This window comes from Camelus bactrianus, chromosome 23, assembly GCF_048773025.1.
Source record: "Camelus bactrianus isolate YW-2024 breed Bactrian camel chromosome 23, ASM4877302v1, whole genome shotgun sequence".
Lineage (NCBI taxonomy): Eukaryota > Metazoa > Chordata > Mammalia > Artiodactyla > Camelidae > Camelus > Camelus bactrianus.
The window spans coordinates 21,381,485-21,404,204 of record NC_133561.1 but is presented as its reverse complement, the minus strand read 5'-3'; the positions used below and the strand labels follow the sequence as shown (position 1 = coordinate 21,404,204).

Below are 22,720 nucleotides of genomic sequence, written 5' to 3'. Positions count from 1 at the left end.
TGTATGCTTTCTGTAAACAGTGATCGTCCTCCTGTGCACCATGCCCCGTGCTAGTTGCTGAGGGACAGGAGAGGAGCCTGCCGCCTGGGGAGGACAGACAGTAATCAAGTTCATTGAGAAAAGAACTCAACTGAGTGATGGCAGGAGCACTGAGCTGTATGATTCAGAAAAGGAGGAAACCTTTTGTTTTCAGAGAAGAGAAAGTGAGACTTGAAACAGACATTTTGTTTAAATCTTAAACTGGTAGCAAAATCACATTGTCCCAATCAAACGACAGTCCTCCTGTAGAGGGAAGTTGGGTGAGACCAAATTTTTTAAAAAAATGTAAATGTTTAAGTGCCAAGGGTGCACTGGATGAGAAAACTTGCAAATGTGCTTTCGAATAATGGAATCTTACGGCGATCGGCCAATTTAGATGTGCTGACTCCGACCACCTTGCTTTACAGATGAAGAAACAGGCTGCATGATTATGTGAGGACCACATCAAGGGAGAAGCAAGGCAGGTTTCCCTGCAGACAGTGGCCAGCGAGCACGGTGGAGGCGCCCCTCACAGTCACAGGAGTGTGGGTGATACTGCTTAGTTTACACTATTTCTTTTCGCCAAAACGAGAGGGACTCATAACAGTCAGCCCGCCTTTCTCTTGGATTAACATGCATTGAGCTGAGGAAACTCAACTCAACACACCCATCCCATCCCCAGAGGTTGAACCACTAAAGTGTGAATAGACCAAAGCGTAAGATGTGGTTTAAATTAACAGGAAATCTAGATGAGAAGAGTGACTTGGACCCGAGGCTAAAATTAACTTCCTTACTCTCATGGTGAGAGAATGAGAGAGAGAGAGAGAGAGACAGAGAGACACAGAGACAGAGAAACACAGAGAGAGAGAGACAGAGAGAGAGACGCAGTTCCATCACCAGTGATTCCCCAAGAAGGTGAAGGAGTTGGTGGGAGTCCTCATTTTGGAACCTTCACTACAGAAGGAGGAACTACCCTTCCCCATGAATCCTGCCATGTTTTAATCTTTAAGAATCGAGTAATGCTAAATTTACAGCCACCCCTCTCACTATCACTATTTTTATATTGGAGTTGAACACGGGGGCCTCTTTGTCTTGTAAGAACTATATAAAATTGCTTTGAATTGGCCAATTCCACAGCCTGTGGCGAAGCAAAGCCATCCGTATGACCCCAGGGTTTCTTCAAATCCTCAGGGAGCCTACCTTGTACTGGCCTCTGTTGCCTCTTGGTCAAGCCCACTCCTCCTCTAGGATTGGCTATGTAGCATGTGGTCCACACGAGAAACTCACCCTTTTCACTAATTTACACACACACACACACACACACACACACACACACACACACTCAAAGTACACATGAATATGCTGGAGACCTGGGGGTCATGGAAGGCCCACATTGTGCAGGGCACAACAAACAATTTATAAATCCCTACTGTGTACAATGTGACCTCTGAAACCCTTTCTGTACCCCCTTCTCTGAGCCTCCGTCCTCCAGCATTGTTTTCTCTGCCCTTTCTCCCTTGTGGTGACTGACTTGCTGGTTTCGCCCATTTCCCTCCCAGATTGCCAAATACCAAAATATTCTGTAATATACAGAGCAGGTCAGAGTTCCTCAATTCTTATTCCTAACCTCCTAGACCCAAAATGTAGAAATGGCACCCCCTTACTAGAAAACAGTCTCATTTGGAGGCTTTCAGGACCTAGAATGTAAACATTGTATTTTCGGGCACATTTGAACAAGTCAGCACTGCACTGTTCTCCAACAAACCTCCAGAGGAGATTATGCCATTTCCTTTGGGTTTTTTCTTAGTGTTTTTTGTTTGTTTGTTTCAAGGGCCATTTTATAGCTCTTGACTTGTTCTTATTCTTACTTACTCTTTGTAAGATAAGCCTTTTAGAATATGTATTGGAGAAGTGAGTTTGATGTGAGTGACTCAAACTTTTGGTTATAGTTACAATACTGCCCAGAGACGGGGTGGGGGTGGGGGTGGGGAGTTAGACGGGGACTCTCCCTGGTCTTCCTGCAGGACCAGTGTTGGTTGGTTGGTTCCCAGGTGATCAGTTCCCAGATTATCTCAACCAAGACTGATAACTAATAGGGAAAGAATATTTTCCCCATGTAAAGGCTTCATAATTTGAATGTTTCCTAATATACTTTGAATAAGAAGTGTGGTTTCTATTGAAATGCAATGATTAATGGCACAGGAGACTGGAAAGGAGAACCACAAGGCAGAGAATTAAAAGGTCCCTGTTAATTTTAGTTTTTAATAAAGACACAGGAAGCTCTTCCTCAGTCATTGCCTGTGTAGCATGACCAAGTTATTTTTACACCAGGCATAGAGTTAGATGTTAATTTTAATGTCTGTATTGAATGAGGTGAAGATGAATGTTAGCATATTTGTGTTAAATGTAATGTCCCATAATTTGGAAAACTGTATGCTTTAAAATTTTAAAGAAGTAGACTTGCCCTGAATTGCAAAGCTGCATTATGAATTTCATGGGCCCTAGGTAGGCCCTTCGGCCTTTGTAGGACACTTTCTCTATAAGACAATAAAAATTAAGAATTAGATTATATAAGTGCATTGATAGAAAGGTTAATATAATCCAGACTGGATTCATTCCTATATATATTCATATTTATTTTTTCTTCTGATTTTAAAATAAACTAAGATTAAAACATTTTCATGAACCCCTAAAAGCATCCTGGGCCCTATGCATCATTCTGACTGTGCCCCATGGAACAGTCAGCCCTATGAAGTCAGAAACAACCAACACATGTCCCAGCCAGGGTCCATCCTACTCTTGCCAATCCTTGCCCCATCACACACACACACACACACACACACACACACACACACACACACACACACAGCCTTTCACATTGAATGAAGCCTCTCCAAGTAGTTTCTTTGGGAAATAGTACATTTATTCTAGTGATGTGTCATTTCTGAAGTTTTTAAACAACTCGATTTGGAGACCTAAAATGAACATAATGAGATTTATGTTTTATTGTTAAAACAAAACTATCTTAGTGAAAATAATATTTTTGCTATCAGAAAGAAGTTTGGGTTTTATAGTGTCAAACTTTGAAAAAACCTAAGCTTAATTTAATTTTTTAAAAAATTTCAGAGTTATTTATTTTTTAGTTGAAGTATAATCAGTTTACAATATTGTGTCAATTTCTGATATACAGCATAATGCTTCAGTCACACATATACATATGTATATTCCTTTTCATATTCTTTTCATTTTCATTATAAGTTACTATAAAACATTGAACATAGTTCCCTGTGCTATGAACGTATTGTTTATGTCTTTTATGTATAGTAGTCAGCATCTGCAAATCTCAATCTTCCAATTTATTCCTTTCCACTCCCTTTCCCCCCTGGTAAACATAAATTCGTTTTCTATGTCTGTGAGTCTGTTTCTTTCTTGTAAATAAGTTCATTTGCATCTTTTTTTTTTTTAGATTACACATATAAGTAATATCATATGGTATTTTTCTTTCTCCTTCTGTCCGACTTCACTTAGAATGATGATCTCTAGGTCCATCCATGTTGCTGCAAATGGCATTATTATATTCTTTTTACAGCCGAGTAATATTCCATTGTATATATACCACGTCTTCTCTATCCAGTCATCTGTCGATGGACATTTAGGTTGTTTCCATGTTCTGGCTAATGTAGATAGGGCTGCTATGAAAATTGGGGTGCATGTATCCTTTCAAAATAGTTTTCTCCAGATACATGCCCAGGAGTGGTATTGCTGGACATATGGTAAATCTATTTTCAGTTTTTTAAGGAATCTCCATACTGTTTTCCATAGTGGCTACACCAAACTGCATTCCCACCAACAGCGTAAGAGGGGTCCCTTTTCTCCACACCCTCTCCAGCATTTATTGTTTGTGGATTTTTAAAGATTAGCCATTCTGACTGGTGTGAGGTGATATCTTATTGTAGTTTTGATTTGCATTTCTCTGATAATTAGCAATATTGAGCATTTTTTCATGTGCCTATTAACCATCTGTATGTCTTCATTGGAGAATTGCTTAAGTCTTCTACCCATTTTTGGATTAGATTGTCTGCTTTTTGTTATTAAGTTGTATGAACTGTTTGTATATTCTGGAAATTAAGCCCTTGTCAGTTGCATTATTTATAAATATTTTCTCCCATTCTGTAGGTCGTCTTTTTGTTTTGCTTATGGTTTGTTTTGCTGTGAAAAATCTTACAAGTTTAATTAGGTCCCATTTGTTTATTTTTGCTTTTATTTCTATTGCCTGGGTAGACTGCCCTAGGAGAACTTTGCTAAGATTTATGTCAGATTTATTTTTGCCTATGTTTTCTTCTAGGGGGTTTATAGTGTCTTGTCTTATATTTTAAGTCTTTAAGCCATTTTGAGTATAATTTTGTGTATGGTGTGAGGGAGTGTTCTAACTTCATTTACATGTGTGAAAAAGCCTAAGTTTAAACTTGAATATTGTATTACATGTATTTGATTAAAGTGTTTACAGAAAAAAAGTTACTTATCTAAATGGTTATAAAACTAAGCTTTCAACCTTCTGCTAAATAATAAAATTTCCTATTGCTGAGTGAATAACATAGAAGTACATTTGTTCACCCTCCAGAAACGAACAGTATCTACTGTATTTTTCTTGCAGTATATTCTTTCCATAAGCAGAGAAAATCTAAACAAGGATCTACTGACTGGTAAGTCTAATGTTTTATTCACCAGTTGTCATTTTCAGTTAAGCACACGAGACTAAACTTGTCACATGATATACTGAAATTTCTTTACTATCACTCTTTATGGGTTACTAAAACAAGACTATGTACAAGGCAAAGTCTTTCTTTAAAAGTAGTGGTGATACATCATCTACTGTCTCTTTTTCATCTTATCAATGATCTAAATAAAAATCAAGCGGAGGGTATATAGCTCAGTGGTACAGCACATGCCTAGCTGCATGAGTCCTGGGTTCAATCCCCAATACTGCCATTAAAAATAAATTTATAAACCTAACTACCTCCTCCACCTTGCAAAGAAAAAAAAAAACTTAAATAAAAAGCATTTGTTCAGTGTGTATTGAATTCCTGTTGTCTCCTATGCACTAGATTGAATGAGTGCTCACTCTCTGATGAAGAACTCATGGTCCAGTGGAACAACAGATATACAGATACAGTAATTTGCAAAGTGACACAGTTAGATGTGCATTTCAGAAAGATGAAAGCAATAGTGTAAAGGCTGATAGAGGGCTGCAGTTTTTAGAGTATTATGATAATCCCTTTGTGCAAAAACAAGGCCCTGGACTAAGTCTGTAGCAAAGTGGTTTGTAGGGGGAGGTGTATATTCAAGATATTTTTAGGCGACAAAATAGATGCAGGGTATCGAAGGTTGAGAAAGAGGAAGATGTAAAATATAACCCTGAAGACTCTTATGTGTGTAACTAAAAAGACCTGCCCATTAATTGAAAAGCTTCTGGATTGCAAATTAAATTTGTAGCTTGGATAATCAATCCAATCACATCCTATGTAGTCCTTGGTCATAGTTTTTTTTCTCTTCTTCAGCATTTGTACTAAACAGATTTATCCCATGCAAAGCATGCCACTAGTATTTCTATTATCTTTTAAATCAATTAATCCCTCTTAATACAGTCTAGCAGCCTCTGATTTTTGGAGAGCAGAAGTTCCAGTGGTATATCTGTGTTTGCCCTCAGTCCCCTACCCAGAAAGTGTTTGCAGTGTCTGTTGAATTGAACTGAATTGAATTGAATTGGGAGGAGGAGTGATAGGGAAGTTCACTCTAGTTAATTCACCAAGTACTTAAGAAATAAGGCTTAGTACTCTTAATTCCACTTCTTTACTTGTATTTGTAAGACTGACTTTTGGATGAGTAGCTAGGTGGGGGTGACCTAGGTTTCTCGGTATATTTGTGTTGAGCTTAAGAAACTACAAAACAGCTTTTTTAGAAAGTTGCATAGTCGACCTAAGACAATTTCTTAAGCGCATCCTCTGAACTTAAGATAAAAATAGTAACATTCATCGATGCACCAGACACTATGTTAAGTGCTTCATATGCGTTGATTTGTATAACCCTCTAAACAGCTCTGTCGGGTGGGAATTATTTTCACCTCAACTTTATGGATGGTAAAGGAAGCTTAGAGAGCTCCACAGTGAATGACATAGCAGCATACTGATGTTAGTAAGTGGTAGAATTAGTGGTATTCTACTGTTAATAAGTAGTAGAATCTGGATTTGAACTTGAGTCTGTTTATTTCGAAGTCCATGCTTTTACCTGTTATAGCCACTGCCTCCAGTGTTACCTGTGAAACACCTACTGATAATAAGGAGCTAGGACACGGGTGAGATCCAGTCTCGGACGCCCCCTGTTTTTCATTGGGAATGCACCGCACAGCATGCGATTTCATAAATGACAGAAATATGTTAATCAAATGAATGCTGAATCTCTGGATCTCTAAGCTTTGTTGGGCATATAAAGTTCTTTTACACAGCTTCTTTTCCTTTAATGGCATCAAACTTGTGAGCCACCCATTACACAGATAATTGCCTCTTCCTTCTGACAGAACAGCCTCCCCTTTAAAAGGACTGTACTAAATCATTTACCGGCATCAGCTTTTCACGTGGGGTTGTCTCATGGTTCACTAGTCTGTGGAATGTTAATAATTGTTAAGCAAAACAAACAGAAAAAGGTTATGTGGGAAGTAAGTCTGATAAACTCTGCATCAAATTTGTTTTAAAAGTCTTTTCTTACAATACTTCTCAGGGCCTTTATTCCACTAGCCTGCAGTGTGGATTTTCTAGAGCAATGCTGTCCAAGATGTGACCTCAGATGCCAGTCACATGTATAACTTAAAATTTTATATTAACCACAGTAGAAAACCTAAAGAGAAATAGGTGAAATTAATGTTAAGAGTATATTTACCCTAATATAGCCAAAATATTATCATTTTCAATGTGTAGTCAATGTAAGAAGTATACTCATGAGACATTTTATTCTTTTTTTGGATAAGAAGTTGTCGAAACCCAGTGGGGTGCATCACATCTCAATTCAGACCAGCCACATTTCAAGTGCTCAAAAGTCACATGTGGTTGAGGACCAGGACACACAGCCAGGCAAGTCAGAGTGTGAGCGTTTCTCTAGTGGCTTTGACCACAGATCAGTTATTTTAGGGAGTAGTTCTCCATGGAAAACTCTTGAGCTGTATTATTATACATTTAATTTAAAATTTAAATTAATTAAATTAAATTAAATTAAATTAAATTAAATTAAATTAAATTACAAAAGAAGTCAATTCCACAAACCCATTTTGTGTTTGTAAAAGACACCCTTAATTGTTCGGGTAAACTCTAATTTCTCCAAAGTTATTTGCCAAAAGATTTCTTAAACATAGATGAGTCTTTGGCTTAGGGTCTCTCAGATTTCAATATTCTAAAGCTTCCAATCCCATGTCCAAGAATCTTAAAGTCTTCAAACCACAAGTCAAACTCAAGCAAAGCAGAAGGAAAAAAGACAAACCCACGATAAAAAGGAGAGATAAGTACAGAGAGGAATGTTGAATTGGAAGTCAGACCTCCGGCTTAGTTTTCCTAAATTTTTCCCTTTGTGTGGTCCCAGGCATCTTACCTTTCTCTCCAGGATCTTGGTTACTCCATTTATAAGATGAAGAGTTTTGAAATAAATCGTCTCTGAGGTTTATTCCAGCTCTAACACCTGCATTATGATTTGTAGCTTTTAGAACATAACTAGCCCCTAATTACAGAGCTCTTGTTCACAAGAATTAATGGAACAAAAGTCATATCTTACTACTGTGATAAGAACATAATAATTCAAAAAATGAAATTCACTACAGATTATTAGCAGGCAAAAAAAAAATGCACTAAAATAATTTTATTCTATTATTTGAGAAGTTTCAAATCTTATTACTCATTTTTTTGCCCTAACTGTTCCAGTGTTTGATTACAAAAAGAATTAGTATAAATAATCTGTATTTATGACAAATTGAAACAGAAGTCTAGAGGACTTGCTAAAAAGAGATACACATTCAGAAATAGTATGAAAAAAGAAGTTTGACTGAATATTTTCAATCGTAAATTAAGCCTTAAATTGGGGGCAACTTTTAAAATATGTGATGACTGCTTCTTTCCCAGGATGCCAACAATTACAGTCTTACAAGAATTTGCAAAATAGAATTAGTTAGATTTTTTTTTTTTTTTTGAGATGAGGATAGTTGGTTTTTATTCATCTCTTTTACTATCCTGGAACATTTGCCAAACAGTTGTCAAATTACATTTTAACTAATTTATTTTTACATCACTAAGAGTATTTCTGTTCTCAGAAAATGATTGCTATTTCTGTTTGATTAAGTGAAATAAGAATTGGAATTTCATGTCTGTTTGTTTTCTTTGTTTCCTCAGCTGTTGAGAAATACCCCAATGCAAAGGTGTACTTTGGCCACAGGCTGTTGAAATGCATTCCTGAGGAAGGAATGATCACAGTGCTTGGGTAATGAGCAGTCAGCCTTTTGACTTCAGGGGTGAAGGGTTGGAGTGCAGAATTGTACCTGTAAACTTTGTTCTTTGGCTCTTTTGAAAGAGTTACATAAGTACTAACAGGAAAATTCAAATACTTTCTAGAATCAAGTAATTTTCTATTGAAATAGGACTTAGATGCCTTCTGAGCACTAACCCCAGGGATTCTTCCTGAGGTTCCTGCTCACTCACCTTCCTGCAGTATTTCACACTGGCAGCCACACTCTGCTTCACTCTACTCTCTTGAAAAAGATGACCCTCCTCTGCCCTGCTTCTTTTCTCCTTTTTCTGAATATTATTTGTCTGCCTCCCCTTGGCCAACTCCATTTCCTCTAAAGTTCCAAGCCCCATGTCCCACTCTTGGGATATGCCATGGATTCACAGTTCGTTCAACAACCACTTGTAAATTCACATTTCTATGATTAACCTCTCCAGGCCAGGCCTGCGTCTTCATTCTCAATCCTTATTTCAATCCTAATCAATATTAATTTCCCATTAGACACCTTCATAAGTACTTCTTGCAGCAAATCACAAACACTTTTAAAACCTTGATCTCCAAGCATGTCCCACTCCTGACTTCCCTAGTACCATTACTCCAATAATTAAAATCCTTCTTGATGTACCCTTTCCCCTATTTTCTCCCATTAGACCTGTCAGCACTCCCCAATCTTTCATGCTTCCTGTTCACCTCAGAGCCTATGTCTGCCTTCCTCCTGGGCACCATGGTCCATGAGCTGTCATCCCTACATCTGTAGGCTACTACAGTACCTGGTCCTCATTTCCTGTCCCTTCTGCATTCTGCCTCCACTGCAGGGTGTTCACTGCCAAGTACGTTGTCTTAAATCACCACTCTTCATACATCATCACCCCAGTGGAAAAAAATTGTTTTCTCCCCTTTGCCAGAATAATGTATTGAAACCTTTTGTCTTAACATTCAAAATGCTCTTCTCCTTCCTCTCCAGTTGTATTCTTTTCTTAAGCTCATCTACTGATCCCCTCTGTTTAAGGAAAATGTGATGTTCCTAGAAGACCCTGGTCACATCCTTGCCAATGTTCATACTTTCCCTCTGTTTGAAACACTTGTTCTTCTCTTCAAGGTTCTTCATGCAGGGAACTCAACTCTTAGTCATGCTTCCATGGCCTTCTACTTCTGCCCAAGTAGAGGTACCTCATCATTTTCACCACTAGACTTTTTTTTTTTTTTGGATGGTTTATTTTATTTTTCAGATCTGACAAAGTTCCCAAAGATGTCACCTGTGACCTCATTGTAGGATGTGATGGAGCCTATTCAACTGTCAGAACTCACCTCATGAAGAAACCCCGCTTTGATTACAGCCAGCAGTACATTCCTCATGGGTACATGGAGCTGACTATTCCACCCAAGTATGGCGATGTAAGTCCTTTCCCCCGGCCCTCGCCCACCGCATTAGTGTAGGGCACGTCCTAGTGCAGCTGTTCTCAGCAGCATGTCCTGATCGGCTTTAGGGTCTGCCACAAGTGCTTTATGGTTAATAATAAGTTGAGTGTACAAGTGTCCCTTTAATAATATCACTCTGACTCCCTTCCCTTTTGATTGGCTTTCTTGAACAGGGAAGAAAGGAGAGGAATTACAACTACCCTGTTGGAAACACACGAGGGACTGGTCTCACACAATAGTATCATTTTGATATTATCTCTTGAGAGAGAAAAAAAATGGGTTGGGAATCAACTATGTATACTGACAATCCGGAGTTACTAGACTCATGATTAAATAAAAATAGTTCTTAAATAAAGTGAACAGCAAGTTGTTGCAGAGATTTGCTTTGCATGTGCATAAACCCTATGTGGCCTGAGACAAATATGCAGTATGTACATGGTGTATTGTCATACACAAATAAATGTGGTAACTTGTCAAGGAAATTTAAAATGCCAACAGAAGCAATAAGGATCTTGGCTTGAAAGTAATAAAAATTAAAGAGCATTAGTTAAATATTTGCTTTGCATATAAAACATCCATTTTTAGAGATCCCAATTTAATCTATCCTGTTTGAAATACAGACGTCTATAAAATAGCTAGTCACTTTGGGATAGTGGTATCCTATCAGCCGGTCAAATCCATATTTTAACACTTCATTATCTTTCTTCCTCCTGGTCAAAAATGTATTTACTAATTCTTCAATGATATTTTATGGTTTTCAAGTGTGTCACAGTCTCATGGCCCAGGATCTGATCGTTCTGGATTATAGGGTAACAGGATTCTGTTGAAAAACTGTCCCAGACTTGAGTGGCCTCATGCCTCCTAAAGTGGATTTAAGACAGCCATTTATTTCCTAGGTGTTCCTATTTAATAGGAATGATTAGTGGTTTATTGAAAGTCTCCATTCTCTTAAGAAATGCTGTTTTGACATCACAGTGTGACTCAGATATGGGAATATTTTGACATGGCCCCAAAACAATTCTGTGAAACTTTCTCTCCCTTTCTTTCTTCCCTCTTCCTCTCTGACTCCTTTCTTCCTTCTCTCCTTCCTCCCTTTCTCTCTCTCTTTTTCTTTCTTTTTTAACGTAACAGACACTTTGACTCCATCTCTGACAGCTGGAGTAGAGGTGAGAGGTGGGGTGAGTGACAGTATGAGGGGCGTGCTTTGGGGAATTATGTGGGAGCCTCATCTTAAAGCTGCTTTTGCACAGCAAGCAAATTGTCTTTGCTGAGACTTACAGTTTGGAGGGACTTGTAGTAAGATCCATGGGGATTATGACGAGCCTGACCTTGGGACTGCTGTTGCACGAGGGTATATATTGAGAGAATGACTATTATTAAAGAAGCTGAAAATTTAAAGAGTTGTTTTCCAGGGTCATGAAATATATATGAATATCAAAGTGTTCTTGGTCTCATATTTGCTATTTCAAAACAATGGACAGACCATTGTCCATGCCAATGGTGAGGACAGGAGGTATATATTATCTTGCAGACTATTTTTAATCAGCAGGTTCAACCTTTACTGTTGCTGCAAATGATAGATTGGTTTCAGCTGTCATTTCTTCGCTTTCTTATCTTTTGGAGTTCTAAAAGATTGTAACAGTGGTCAAAAGATAGCAAGAGGGAAAGGCAAGGACATTCACTTCATCCAGGCTGGTCTCCTTTTTACCCGCTGAGGCAGGGTGCTCCTTTGTGCCTCCTCCCCTCTGCTCAGCGAGTTTACCCCTGCCTGGAAGCCACTGGCCTTCACGTCCCCTCTAATCTACGAATCCCTTACTTTAACCACTCCAGCCCCACAAATGTCTTACCTGCCCAGCTTCTACTTTGGCAGCCAATCTTTTTGTCTCTCTACCACTTGAGTTGTTGTTTCAAAAGAAGTTATTTGGCTTTTCTTGTATCTTGCCTAGTCAACTGCTTTGTGAGATCTTTGGGCTCAAAGAGTTATGCCCTTATTCATTTCCTTGTGTACTGGGCTTTCTTTGGGGCTCTGGGGACAAAAAAGCCGGGAAGAAACGGTTTCTTCTCGTAAGACACAAATAACCATAACAAAGTGTGAAAATGCTAGCTAGGAGACTATTCTGTGCTTTCTGTTGTCTTTTTAATCTGTAAGACATATACGTGGTACGTGAACTCTAAACATTTGTAAAAAGTAACACGAATTTGAAATAGTTGGGAAATTGATTGCATAGTCTTATGTATGTAATACCCCTGGGAACCTGGATGGTTTGGGTTAACTGGGTGTTTGGGTTAATTCATGTTTCTAAGCAATTAATACCTACTCAGGATACTACTGCCTTGTAGTGGGGTCACTAAAGAGAACACATTTCTCTCTACTATTTATGTTGCAGTAAACAAGTGATAAGAGGCTTGTTTGTAAGATTTTGTTTTGCTCATGAAATTTAAACTTAGGATCTTTCCGTTCATACAAATAAGTACCCAAATAAAGTAAAAAGTAAAGTGTAAAAAATTTACATATATATACACACATCCACACATACATAGTTTATGTGTGTATATTTAAATATGTATGTATATTTATATACATATTTGTGCATATGTGTATGTGTGTGTGTCCATGGAAATAAAGACAGGAGAGAGAGAAAGAGCATCTTACAGCATGTTCTCAAAGCTTGAATTATCCGTGGCATCAAAAACTCGCCCAAGGTTGAGTTTATAAAGACCGAACACAGTCTCTTCTAAGACACCTTCTGCTCTATGTAGCAATGGATGTGCATATCACCATGCATATGGTACTGATTTAAATTACTGTGGAAACAAGTATAACATAAACAGAGTCAGTCTTACAGATATGCTGCATTAATACACTAATTACATATGCTTTTTTTCCTGCAGTTTGCCATGGAACCTAATTATCTGCATATCTGGCCTAGAGATACCTTTATGATGATTGCACTTCCTAACATGGTAGGTATAAAGTTTTTTTATCAACTGACATTTTGTGTATATAATTAATGTTTTTTGTTACTTACTTTTGTACTCAGTATGCGTCTACCTAATCAACTTTTTCATTGTTTAGTCTCTTCGGTGATGATACCTTTGAAACTGTGGAATTGCTGAGGGAAAACCTGAAGGAATTCCAATTATTTACTTTGGAAAGGAGGTTTAACAGATATGAATGACAAATGGGGGTTTATGTGTGGTGGTACCTGTCACCTCCCTCAAGACAGTGCAGGAAGAAATGGCCCCCAGATTAAGCCAGAGAGACTTAGGTTATATATTGGGAAGTATTTTCATCCTTTAAGGTCTGTAGGACACTGGAATATACATTATCAAGAAAGAGCATTTCTGTTCTTCCATTAGACCCTAGAGATTTTTTTTCTATTAAAATATATAATATATATGCATATATAGTTATTATATTTATATTATTTATAATATAGACAGATTGACTATTTATATTTCTCTGGTTGTTCTTTTACTCTCTTTTTTTTTTTTTCTTTCTCTTGTTAACAGTCCTAGGGTCCAATGCTTTGATGTTGTAATGTCTTAAAAGGAACAATAAAGGGAGGGGAAAGAGGAGAAATCAAATCCAACCAACCTATTAATAATCTAAGGAGTGTAATGTTTATTTGGTGAAAATTTCTGTAATTTACAGTACAGGAATTCTCCCAATAACCAGGAAGCTGGGGAGCACCCTGGTTGGCAGAACTTTTCCTTGGGAGTGAGGGGAGAAAGCGAGGGGACCTTTCCTGTCTGCTTGGACATTTCTCCCAGGGTCTGCCTTAGTGCCGGCATTGCCTGGACCCCTCGTCTCTCTCACACTGTTCCTTCTCTTCTCTTCTCACAGAACAAATCTTTCACGTGTACTTTGTTCATGCCCTTTGAAGAGTTTGAAAAACTGCTAACTAGTAGTGATGTGCTGGATTTCTTCCAGAAGTACTTTCCGGATTCTATCCCTCTAATTGGAAAGTAAGTTCCAAGATGTGCAGTTGTGCCTTTTGCCCCATTGGTGTGAGTTATTCAAAATTCAAATAAAGGTTAATGCACCTATTTCAGTTTTTGTTAAACATGACCCATCGTGCAGTGACCTGGACAGGAAGCCTAGATTACAGAAAAAGTCCAAGAGGATCTTGTGCTGGGAGCAGAAATTCTGGAAAGCCCCAGGCCAGGACAGTTCCCCTGAGAAAGAAAAGTCACAAGTGTCCCTGGGCCTTTTATGTACCTGGTGCTGGCACTCAGGCCCTCAGGGAAGGCTGTGCTGCCTTCCGCTGGTGGGGACACAAATCTGTGTCACGGCGGATATAGCTGGCAACACCAAGACTCAGGTTCATGACTTGCTAGCTATGTAAGCTTTCCTGTCTTGGGCCCCTCACAGTAAAACGGCAATAATAATAAGTCCCTGCCCCAAGGATTATTGTGAGGATAAAGGAGATCATACCTATGAATTATACAGCACAGGAGCACATAAAGTTACCCCAGATTGACAGCTAATTGTATTAGCTGTTGGGCTTATGAGTCTCAGCTCCTCTGACCCATGTCCACATCACCTCCACGAGGGCCTTATCATTTGGTCTCACTCAGTGCCTCTCTCCCACTGTCCCTCCCTCCTGGAACGCCGCTCACTTTCTACCTCCAGCGATGTCTTCGTGGAGGCAGTACAGTGCTACAGAAAGAGCAAGATTTTAGTACTGCTTCTGTCCCTGACTTCCTTGAGTCTCAGATTTTCTCAGCGTTAAAATGGACATCAGGATACCCACCTTAGGAGCGGTTTTGAAAATTAAGTGAGCTAAGTATTTAAAAGGGTTGGCCCACTGCCAGACCATAGCAGATGTTTTTAGAAGTGTCAGTTCTCATCCTTTCCTGCAGAACAATTCAGTTGTCTGTCTTGGTTTCCCCTTCTCTGACTTTGAAGCGAAATCTCTGGACACCAAAATTTAGCCCTTAGGTACTTTCAGAACTTGTTCTGTGGCTATTTCCTGCCTCACTGACTGGATTTAAGATCCTCTAGTGTATGTACTACTTCTCTACCTATAGCTTCCACGGAACCTCTGTAGATGCTTGACAAACACGAGCTTGATTACAATTGTCCATTTCCGAATGCATATAGATTCACATTAATTTAATTTTGGTTTGTTGCACATTAATCAAATGTACGACATCATCTTGATTTTTTCCAAGGAAACCTACACCATACCTACGTAGTTGACAATTGTGTGATCCAAGTGCTTGATAATGAAATTTTCATGACATGTATCACAGACGTATTTCAAGTTACTCAAATTCAGCCAAACTTGATCTTTGGGGATGTGATTAATACTGTTGCAAATCAAGAAGGTGGTTAGAACAATGGAATTTTGAGACTAGAAGAAACCTCGGTTCTCCCTCTCCTGTTTCCTTCCTGGCATTCCTGTGTAGTTCTCAATGAAATATTACGGTAACAAAGTCAGTGTATCAGAAAGAGTTATGCAAGATTTAATACCTAACTTAACACTTTAACATTTTGATTATTGTTCCTCTGAAGACAAGCCCTGGCACAAGATTTCTTTCTGCTGCCCGCCCAGCCCATGATAACCGTCAAGTGTTCCTCTTTTCACTTTAAATCACACTGCGTGTTGATGGGAGATGCAGCTCACGCCATAGTGCCCTTTTATGGGCAAGGAATGAATGCGGTAAGTTCTTCCTCTGTAAGTTCCTGAAATTTTTCTGGGTCAGTCTCAACCGAAAAAATCTTAAATAAAAAACGTGTCTAATAAAACTATCCCCACGTAATCTCTGAGAAAACAATTAATTCAACAACCATACCAGCTGTTGAACTACATCGATCACTAACTACAGTCAATTCTTGGATTACTTGATCAATTTAATGTATAAAAAGAGCATAAAGCACAAAATAATTTTTGTTCAGTTAGAAAATGTATTGATAACTTGAAATTTAGAAACTTGTTATCAGCAATTTGAGACTTAATTTTTAATGTAATTTTTTCTAGAGATTATAATTTTAGTCTCCAATAAGAAAAATATCCCAAATTATTCTTTTATTTCCTCCACTTTTTTATTCCAAAGGATAGAGTTAAATAAAAGGAAGAAACAGACTAGATGTTGTACTTTACTAATTTTGCAGATTTCTTGATATTGGAAATTTGCTTTAACCTTGGCTTATAGGAAGTAAATTAATATGAAAGTTCTATCCTGTCATTAAATTGCTCTAAATGTGAATCTTAAAGCCCTAAATAGTCTAAATATTATTCTAATGTTCATAGTAGAACAATATAATTATTTTTGCTTCTTGAAGAAGCAATAGAATTGTCGAAATGACAAGTAATTTAAAATTTTCATTAAATTCTAAATTACATATATAGGAAACAATTGAGCAAAGACAAAACCATCAAACATGCAATCAATGGTCTTTTATAATCAGAATTCAATGCCAAATATGACTATTCAGCTCTCCTGTGTTGACTGAGGGTAAACATCCTGTGAATTTTATTCACCGATGAAAGTTCCTAAGAAGCTTTTATTATTCCCAGTTTATTTTTTTCCCATTTTTCTTGTTTTAGGGCTTTGAAGACTGCTTGGTGTTTGATGAATTAATGGATAAATTCAATAATGACCTTAGTAAGTAAAATTTCTCGATTGGACATGGACTAGCCCTGCTGATTAATTGTGCACCTATTTCTGATCCTGGATGAATACAAACCAATAAGTGATGCTTATTTCCTGTTCAGGGTTATAAATTTTTCCATTAACATCTATGCCACTGTTGTTTCCCATATCACACAAGGAGCACCTGGAGAGGATAGCATCGTTTCTTCTAAGTTTTGTGCATGAAGGTCTGTGCAGCAATCTATACAAAGATGAAAGTTCCGATTACTAAAGTTTGGCAGAGATATACTCCTTTCGTTCCCTCTCAACCTAGGTAACAGCTCTGCCTGCATCCTGTACAGCGTGCCCTCAGAAAAATTTTTAGAAGTTCCAGCATTTTCTTTCTTTTTGCCTTATCAAAGGTTGCATCTGGTACTTCCATTTGCCTTTTGATTAAATTTGATTCCATAAATATATTCATTTTACAAGTACTGAAGTTTTAAAATTTATGTATAATTCTGAAAGTAACTTAAATGTACATAATTTTCAACTGTAAAAGAAATTGCAAACAATAGCCTGAGAACTGGATAACTTTTACTGCTTCTCAGCATCACGTGTTCTCAAAGGTCACTTCTGAATTTAAACCTGTTTCAGGTAAGGGGTAGACTTGGAGCACCAGCTCTGAGTCTATACCCAGATTCCAGTCCTGACTTGCCAACTTACTAGCCCTGTGACCTTGAACAAGTCACTTTATCTTTTAAAAGGCTCAATTTTTCCCCCATCAATAAAAGAGGGATAATACCAACCTCAGAGAGTTGTGAAAATTAAATCAAATGATTTGTGTAAAGCTTTCTTTTTTAAAAAAGCCTCACTCACAGATACAGAAAACTAACTAGTGGTTACCAGTGGGGAGACGGATGCGGGGAGGAGCAAGCTAGGGGTAGGCTATTAAGGGGCACAAACCGTTATATATAAAGTAAATAAGCTACAAGGCTATATTGTACAACACAGGGAATATAGCCAATATCTTATAATAACTATAAATGGAGTATAGGCTTTAATAATTGTGAATCACTATGTTGTACACCTGTAACTCATATAGTATTGTACATAAACTATATCCCAAGAAACAAAAGTTTGGGGGAAAAGCCTGCATCAAAGAAAGTTCACAGTAAATGTTTTCTTATGGTGTTATAGGGAGTCAGTGAACAGAGTGGTGTCTGAATCTGAAGAGATTATAGGTTCCAGGGTAAATTTCTCATTCAGGTGCTGGGGATCCAGAGGCATTTTGTTTCCTCCCTCCTTAGCCCTCGTGTGATTGGTTTGCATGTGATGACAGTGATGGAGGTAGACGGAGAGCTCATGGAACAGAACATACTGTCAGCACTGGTACCATTCTTGTCCCTGTTTTACAACTGAGGAAATTTCTTAGAGATGGTTAAGTAACTTGTCCAAAGTCGTGTAGCTAGGAAGTGGTGAAGCTGGGACTTGCACCCACATTCTCTGATTTTAGGAATGGCTTCCCAAAAAACTAGAGTTGTTTGGCCCTGTGAAAGTTATATTAGTTAGTCATTAATTTATCAAATATTTATTACTTACCATATACCAGGTTAAGTTTTCAAACATGAACAAAATACAGGGCCTGCCTCTGGGAGACAACAGAGTAACAGGGAAGCCAAAGTTTAAGCTAATAAGGTGTCTTAGGTACAAATGAAACAAATGTGCATTGGGTGGCAAGGGAGAACAAAAAAAGAGTAGCAAATTCTGAGGATTTGGGGTCATTTGCAGTCACTTATATGAACTGCTTTCCATTTGTGAAATAAATAATAATGATTTTCTAATCTAGTACATATTATACTAACTTTATAATAAGTTTTATTTAATCACAGTGGGAAACACCTACTTGTTATTGCTCAGTATTCATAGCCTTGTTGCCCATAGTTTTAAAAGGTTAGGGAGAACATTTAAAAGTAGAGACCATACCATTTAATTTGAATTGTGTAGAGTCTAGCACATTTTTTACTGACTGTTTTGGAAAGATGTATTATTTAATTTGGTTTCTAGGTATGTGTCTTCCTGAATTCTCAAGATTTAGAATTCCAGATGACCATGCGATTTCAGACCTATCCATGTACAATTACATAGAGGTAAGTGATAAGGTTTGGGTCTATTCAATGAGCTCATGTACTGATATTCTAATAAACATTCTTCAATTTTTCTTTATTCTACTCCATCTCATGCATGCTGAATAAAAATAGGACCAAAAGAAAACACATACACAGATGCACATACACAGAGCATTCCTTACACACAGTTGAACTGTAACTATGAAGACAGTGACAATGACCCACACGCATCATCTCCATTAGGGACATTTAGGAGGTAATAAAATTGATGAAATGTCTGTTTTCAATCTCTGCTAGGTCACAGGTGCAAAATCTTAGACATTTAGAAGAGTTAGTAATATGCTATTTTAACGAAAATATAATTTTGATATTAGTTAACATATTTGGAAAATTTAAGAAACATTAAATGACCTTTCCGCTCTTAACATTATAAGCGGGAAGCTTAAAGTAGCATTGAATATCCTTTGGGAATTTTTGCACTGAAAGAAATATGTAATAACAAAGAAATTCATGGTCAGTGATTAATACTCAGAAGAAAAAGACAATTCCATTTTGAGCCAGTCATGTGAAAAGCTCACAGTAAATGGTTATGGTTATAGATTTTTTAAAAATAATCAAATGAAAAAATGACAAGATAGATTTTGAAAAAAGACTGTAACTGTTTTCCATCTCTCCAGAAGATAGAAAGAAATAAAGTAGACTTCAGCTTGAGCAGAATTGTTTCATTTGTGGTGAAGGAAGCTCTATAAGATACTGAGAGTCCCATTGATGTATCTTGCCTTGTCTTTAAAAACAACTAGAACATAATATTTATCCTGAATATGAAATAGGTTAAGAGAGGCATAGCTTTAAACAGATCTCTTCTTGCCATAAACAATATTCCAAACTGACCAGGAAACAGATATTTGTCAAACCTTTGGGCTTACAGACTACTTACAGATTTGGACAAACCTTTGTTGAAAAAGTGTTCCCATATTGACCCCTGAGCAAAATATTGTTCTCTAACAGGTTTTGTATAATTGCTCTACCTTTCCAAGTTATTGTCTTTTGACACTGACTGAAGAGGATTGAAAGTGACTATTATGAAATAGGAGTTTATTTGACTACTCTAGTCTGGCTTTGTGGTGAATGGGGATGAAGAGTGACAGTAAGTTGTTATAAACAATTAAAGGTACTTTGTTCAAGGCTCTCTTTAAGACTCTCACATTATTGCAGATGCGAGCACACGTCAACTCAAGGTGGTTCATCTTCCAAAAGAACATAGAGAGATTTCTTCATGCCATTATTCCATCTACCTTTATCCCTCTCTATACCATGGTAAGGGCTGGATTTAAGACTTTTCCTCACTTTAATCTTATTTTTAGCCATTAAAGAACACACAAGAGTATTTTTTAAACTTCCTTACAGGTCACCTTTTCCAGAATAAGGTACCACGAGGCAATGCTGCGTTGGCATTGGCAAAAAAAGGTTGGAACAGATTACACTTTTTAAAAAATCTGATGTGTTGACGTTTACAGTGTTATGGTTCTATTTACCTCAGGCAAATACAAAAATGATGTGACAGACACCAAATGCTTGCCTTCCAAATAAAAACTGTCCTGGGTATACAGGTAGCAGAAGCCTAATGAACAAAATTACAAAAACGAGGCAAAGAGAGAGAGAGAGAGAACTTCTTGACGGGAAGAAATTTAAAAAAAGATAAATTGGTGCTAATATTTCTAAACTTTCTAGTTTATTTTATCAACGTGACCGTTTACTTTTATTTAGCAATTGACTTTTGCTTCATGCAATACTCTTATGGGTTTAATTTATAAAACTGGATAAAAAGTGGATCACTTATAAAACAATCTAATTCCAGTGTAATGCTATCTAGCGCATTAATTTTGCAGTTGACTCAGAGATGTCATGAAATGGAGATTCAGATTCCTGATCTTCCACTGTGGAAATTTTACAATTTCATTTATTAAATAAACAGTTCTATTCAGTACGTAGACACTGAGCTGGGAACGGTGATGAACGAGAAGCAGCCCCTACCCTTTGCGTGGCTCAGAGACTAGTGGGAGAAACAGACCCCTGCAGTGGAGAGGCACTGCCCCGGAGGAGGAGGAGAACGGGCATGGCCCCGGCGGGTGGAGGTTACAGAAACCGCTCACACATTCAGGATGTGAGTAGCAAGTATGTCAGCGAGCTGGAAGAAGCACGTATGTGTAAGAATGGCTAGAGATAGAGCTGGAATGGTAAGCAGGACTTGAAACATCTTGAATATTATTTTGAGGGGAAATAGGGAGACAGAGGAGGCTCATAGTCTCAGGTGTGGATTTTAGAAAGATTACTTTGCTGTGTAGAGAATATATTGGGATGAATCAAGATTTATTAATACAGAAATAATAAAATAGGGTCCCTGCCCTAGAGAAGCTTTAAGTCCAAAGGGGAAACGGGAAATAGACAGCAAGAGGCAGGACAGCGAGTGCAGTGAGAGGCCAGGATAGAAGGGGAGCGCACCCAGCCCAGACTAGACGGAGCCTCAGCTCATGGCGTTCATAGGCTGTAGGTGGTGAAGGTGCAAGTTTGAGTCTTTGAATGTGCACCTTCCGAGTCACAGAGGCCACTGGGCCCATCACTGTTCTTCAGGGACACTTTGTGCAGGGTCTGAGCAGTGACTGAATCATTTGGGCTTTGGCACAGTTCTCTTTGAAGACATAGTTCACAGTTCTTTTTTTTTTTTTTTTTTTTTCAACTGTGGGATTTTTTTTTAATGTCTGGACAAAGGCTGAATGCTAAGAATTCTTTATCCAGAACTCATGGATTCAGGTGTTTCCAGGGACAGAGAGAGAGGAGGAAGAGAGGGAGGCAGGAAGCTCCAAATTCTTGACCTTACCAGTCATTGCAGGGCTTCACCTGGTGGTCATGCAATTAAATCACTGTTTCAGGTTAAAGAACAAAGAGGAAATTGTATACAATGTTGTTTAAGAATGAAGTCTCTTTTTAAGATTTTAATCTCTGCACAAATAAAATGAGAGTTCTTGCTCTTTTTACAGATGATAAACAAAGGACTCTTTTTCTTTGGAATGCTGATAGCCATCAGTGGCACCTACCTACTTAGGCGCTCCATGTCACCAAGGTCCCTGGAATACTTGAGAAGACCATGGAACTGGGTCACTTATTTCCAGAGTACAGGACGTGTCTCCCTGCAAATTCCCTGGGGTCACTAGAACAAATTACTAATGTTATTAGCAAGTGATATAAAGATGCTGCAGTAGCAAATACTTGAATTCTCTGTAATCAAAACAGGATCAAAATCATGTTTCCATCATTTTATTTAATTCACTAATGGAAGGTATTTATCAACTTATACTTAAATTCAATGTATAATTTTTCTATGTGTTCACTGAAATTATTGAGAAAAAAAACCCCCACCACTTTAAGTTGCAAAACGCAGCTTCCCCATAGCACTAGGCTTAAGTCAGATCATTCTAAATATAAAAGTGCAATGACTAAGATCTCTTTCACTTCTTAAAAAGTAAGGCCATAGAGGCCTCAAGGAAGACACTGATCACACTTTTCTTTAAAGCCCTAATAGGACTGACTTAATGCCCAGGACTAAAAGTCACAATTTGCCTAAGATGTTAACTACACTTTTCATCACCTGGATGGAACCACCTAAGCACAAGTCTCAGGCCTGCTTGCTAAAACTGGAAGTGTAAACAAGGAATTGAGGGGCTTTCTAGAGAGTTCAAAATGAATCAATTTTATTTCCCAGTTTTTAGATGAAAGTATTACCTTCTGAAGATTTTCTTCAAATGTTTAATAGCCATACTAAGTGAAGGATAGAAGAGTTTTGTTTATAAATTAAGTATCTATATACACAAGAGAGTGGAAAGGAAACAAAGGGAGATAGTTTTCATAGCAATATAAAGCCGTATTTTATTCTATTCAGAAACAATTTACTAACATTCTCGAACTACATGCTGTGGAAAAACTAGCAATAAACTTGATTTTTAAAAGTTCGTTTAGTGAAAACTTTTTTGTTTGTTTGT

General features: G+C 37.8%; 1 protein-coding gene and 1 long non-coding RNA gene across 5 annotated transcripts in view; both read left to right on the top strand.

Annotated features, from left to right (window-relative positions):
• The window catches only part of KMO (kynurenine 3-monooxygenase), a 41,429-nt gene extending 18,739 nt beyond the window's left edge, over positions 1-22,690 (top strand). The window contains exons 5-16 of one of the 4 annotated variants that reach the window (XR_012501846.1): positions 4,673-4,721; positions 8,445-8,532; positions 9,786-9,951; positions 12,868-12,939; positions 13,823-13,944; positions 15,497-15,644; positions 16,533-16,590; positions 18,622-18,704; positions 19,899-20,000; positions 20,091-20,150; positions 20,669-20,847; positions 21,722-21,861. Coding sequence is in view for 3 of the 4 variants with exons in the window: in XM_010973373.3 (XP_010971675.1) it covers positions 4,673-4,721; positions 8,445-8,532; positions 9,786-9,951; positions 12,868-12,939; positions 13,823-13,944; positions 15,497-15,644; positions 16,533-16,590; positions 18,622-18,704; positions 19,899-20,000; positions 20,091-20,150; positions 21,722-21,895 (1,122 nt within the window). In the remaining variant the exon portion in view is untranslated. Of the gene's footprint in view, positions 1-4,672; positions 4,722-8,444; positions 8,533-9,785; positions 9,952-12,867; positions 12,940-13,822; positions 13,945-15,496; positions 15,645-16,532; positions 16,591-18,621; positions 18,705-19,898; positions 20,001-20,090; positions 20,151-20,668; positions 20,855-21,721 lie in introns of those variants that run through there. The other 3 variants (XM_010973373.3, XM_074351781.1, XM_010973376.3) reach the window with 3 other exon arrangements.
• On the top strand, positions 8,539-9,781 carry LOC141574765 (uncharacterized). The gene is made up of 2 exons (XR_012501848.1): positions 8,539-9,386; positions 9,656-9,781. It is a non-coding gene; the product is annotated as an uncharacterized LOC141574765 (long non-coding RNA).
• Positions 22,691-22,720: the final 30 nt, after the last annotated feature.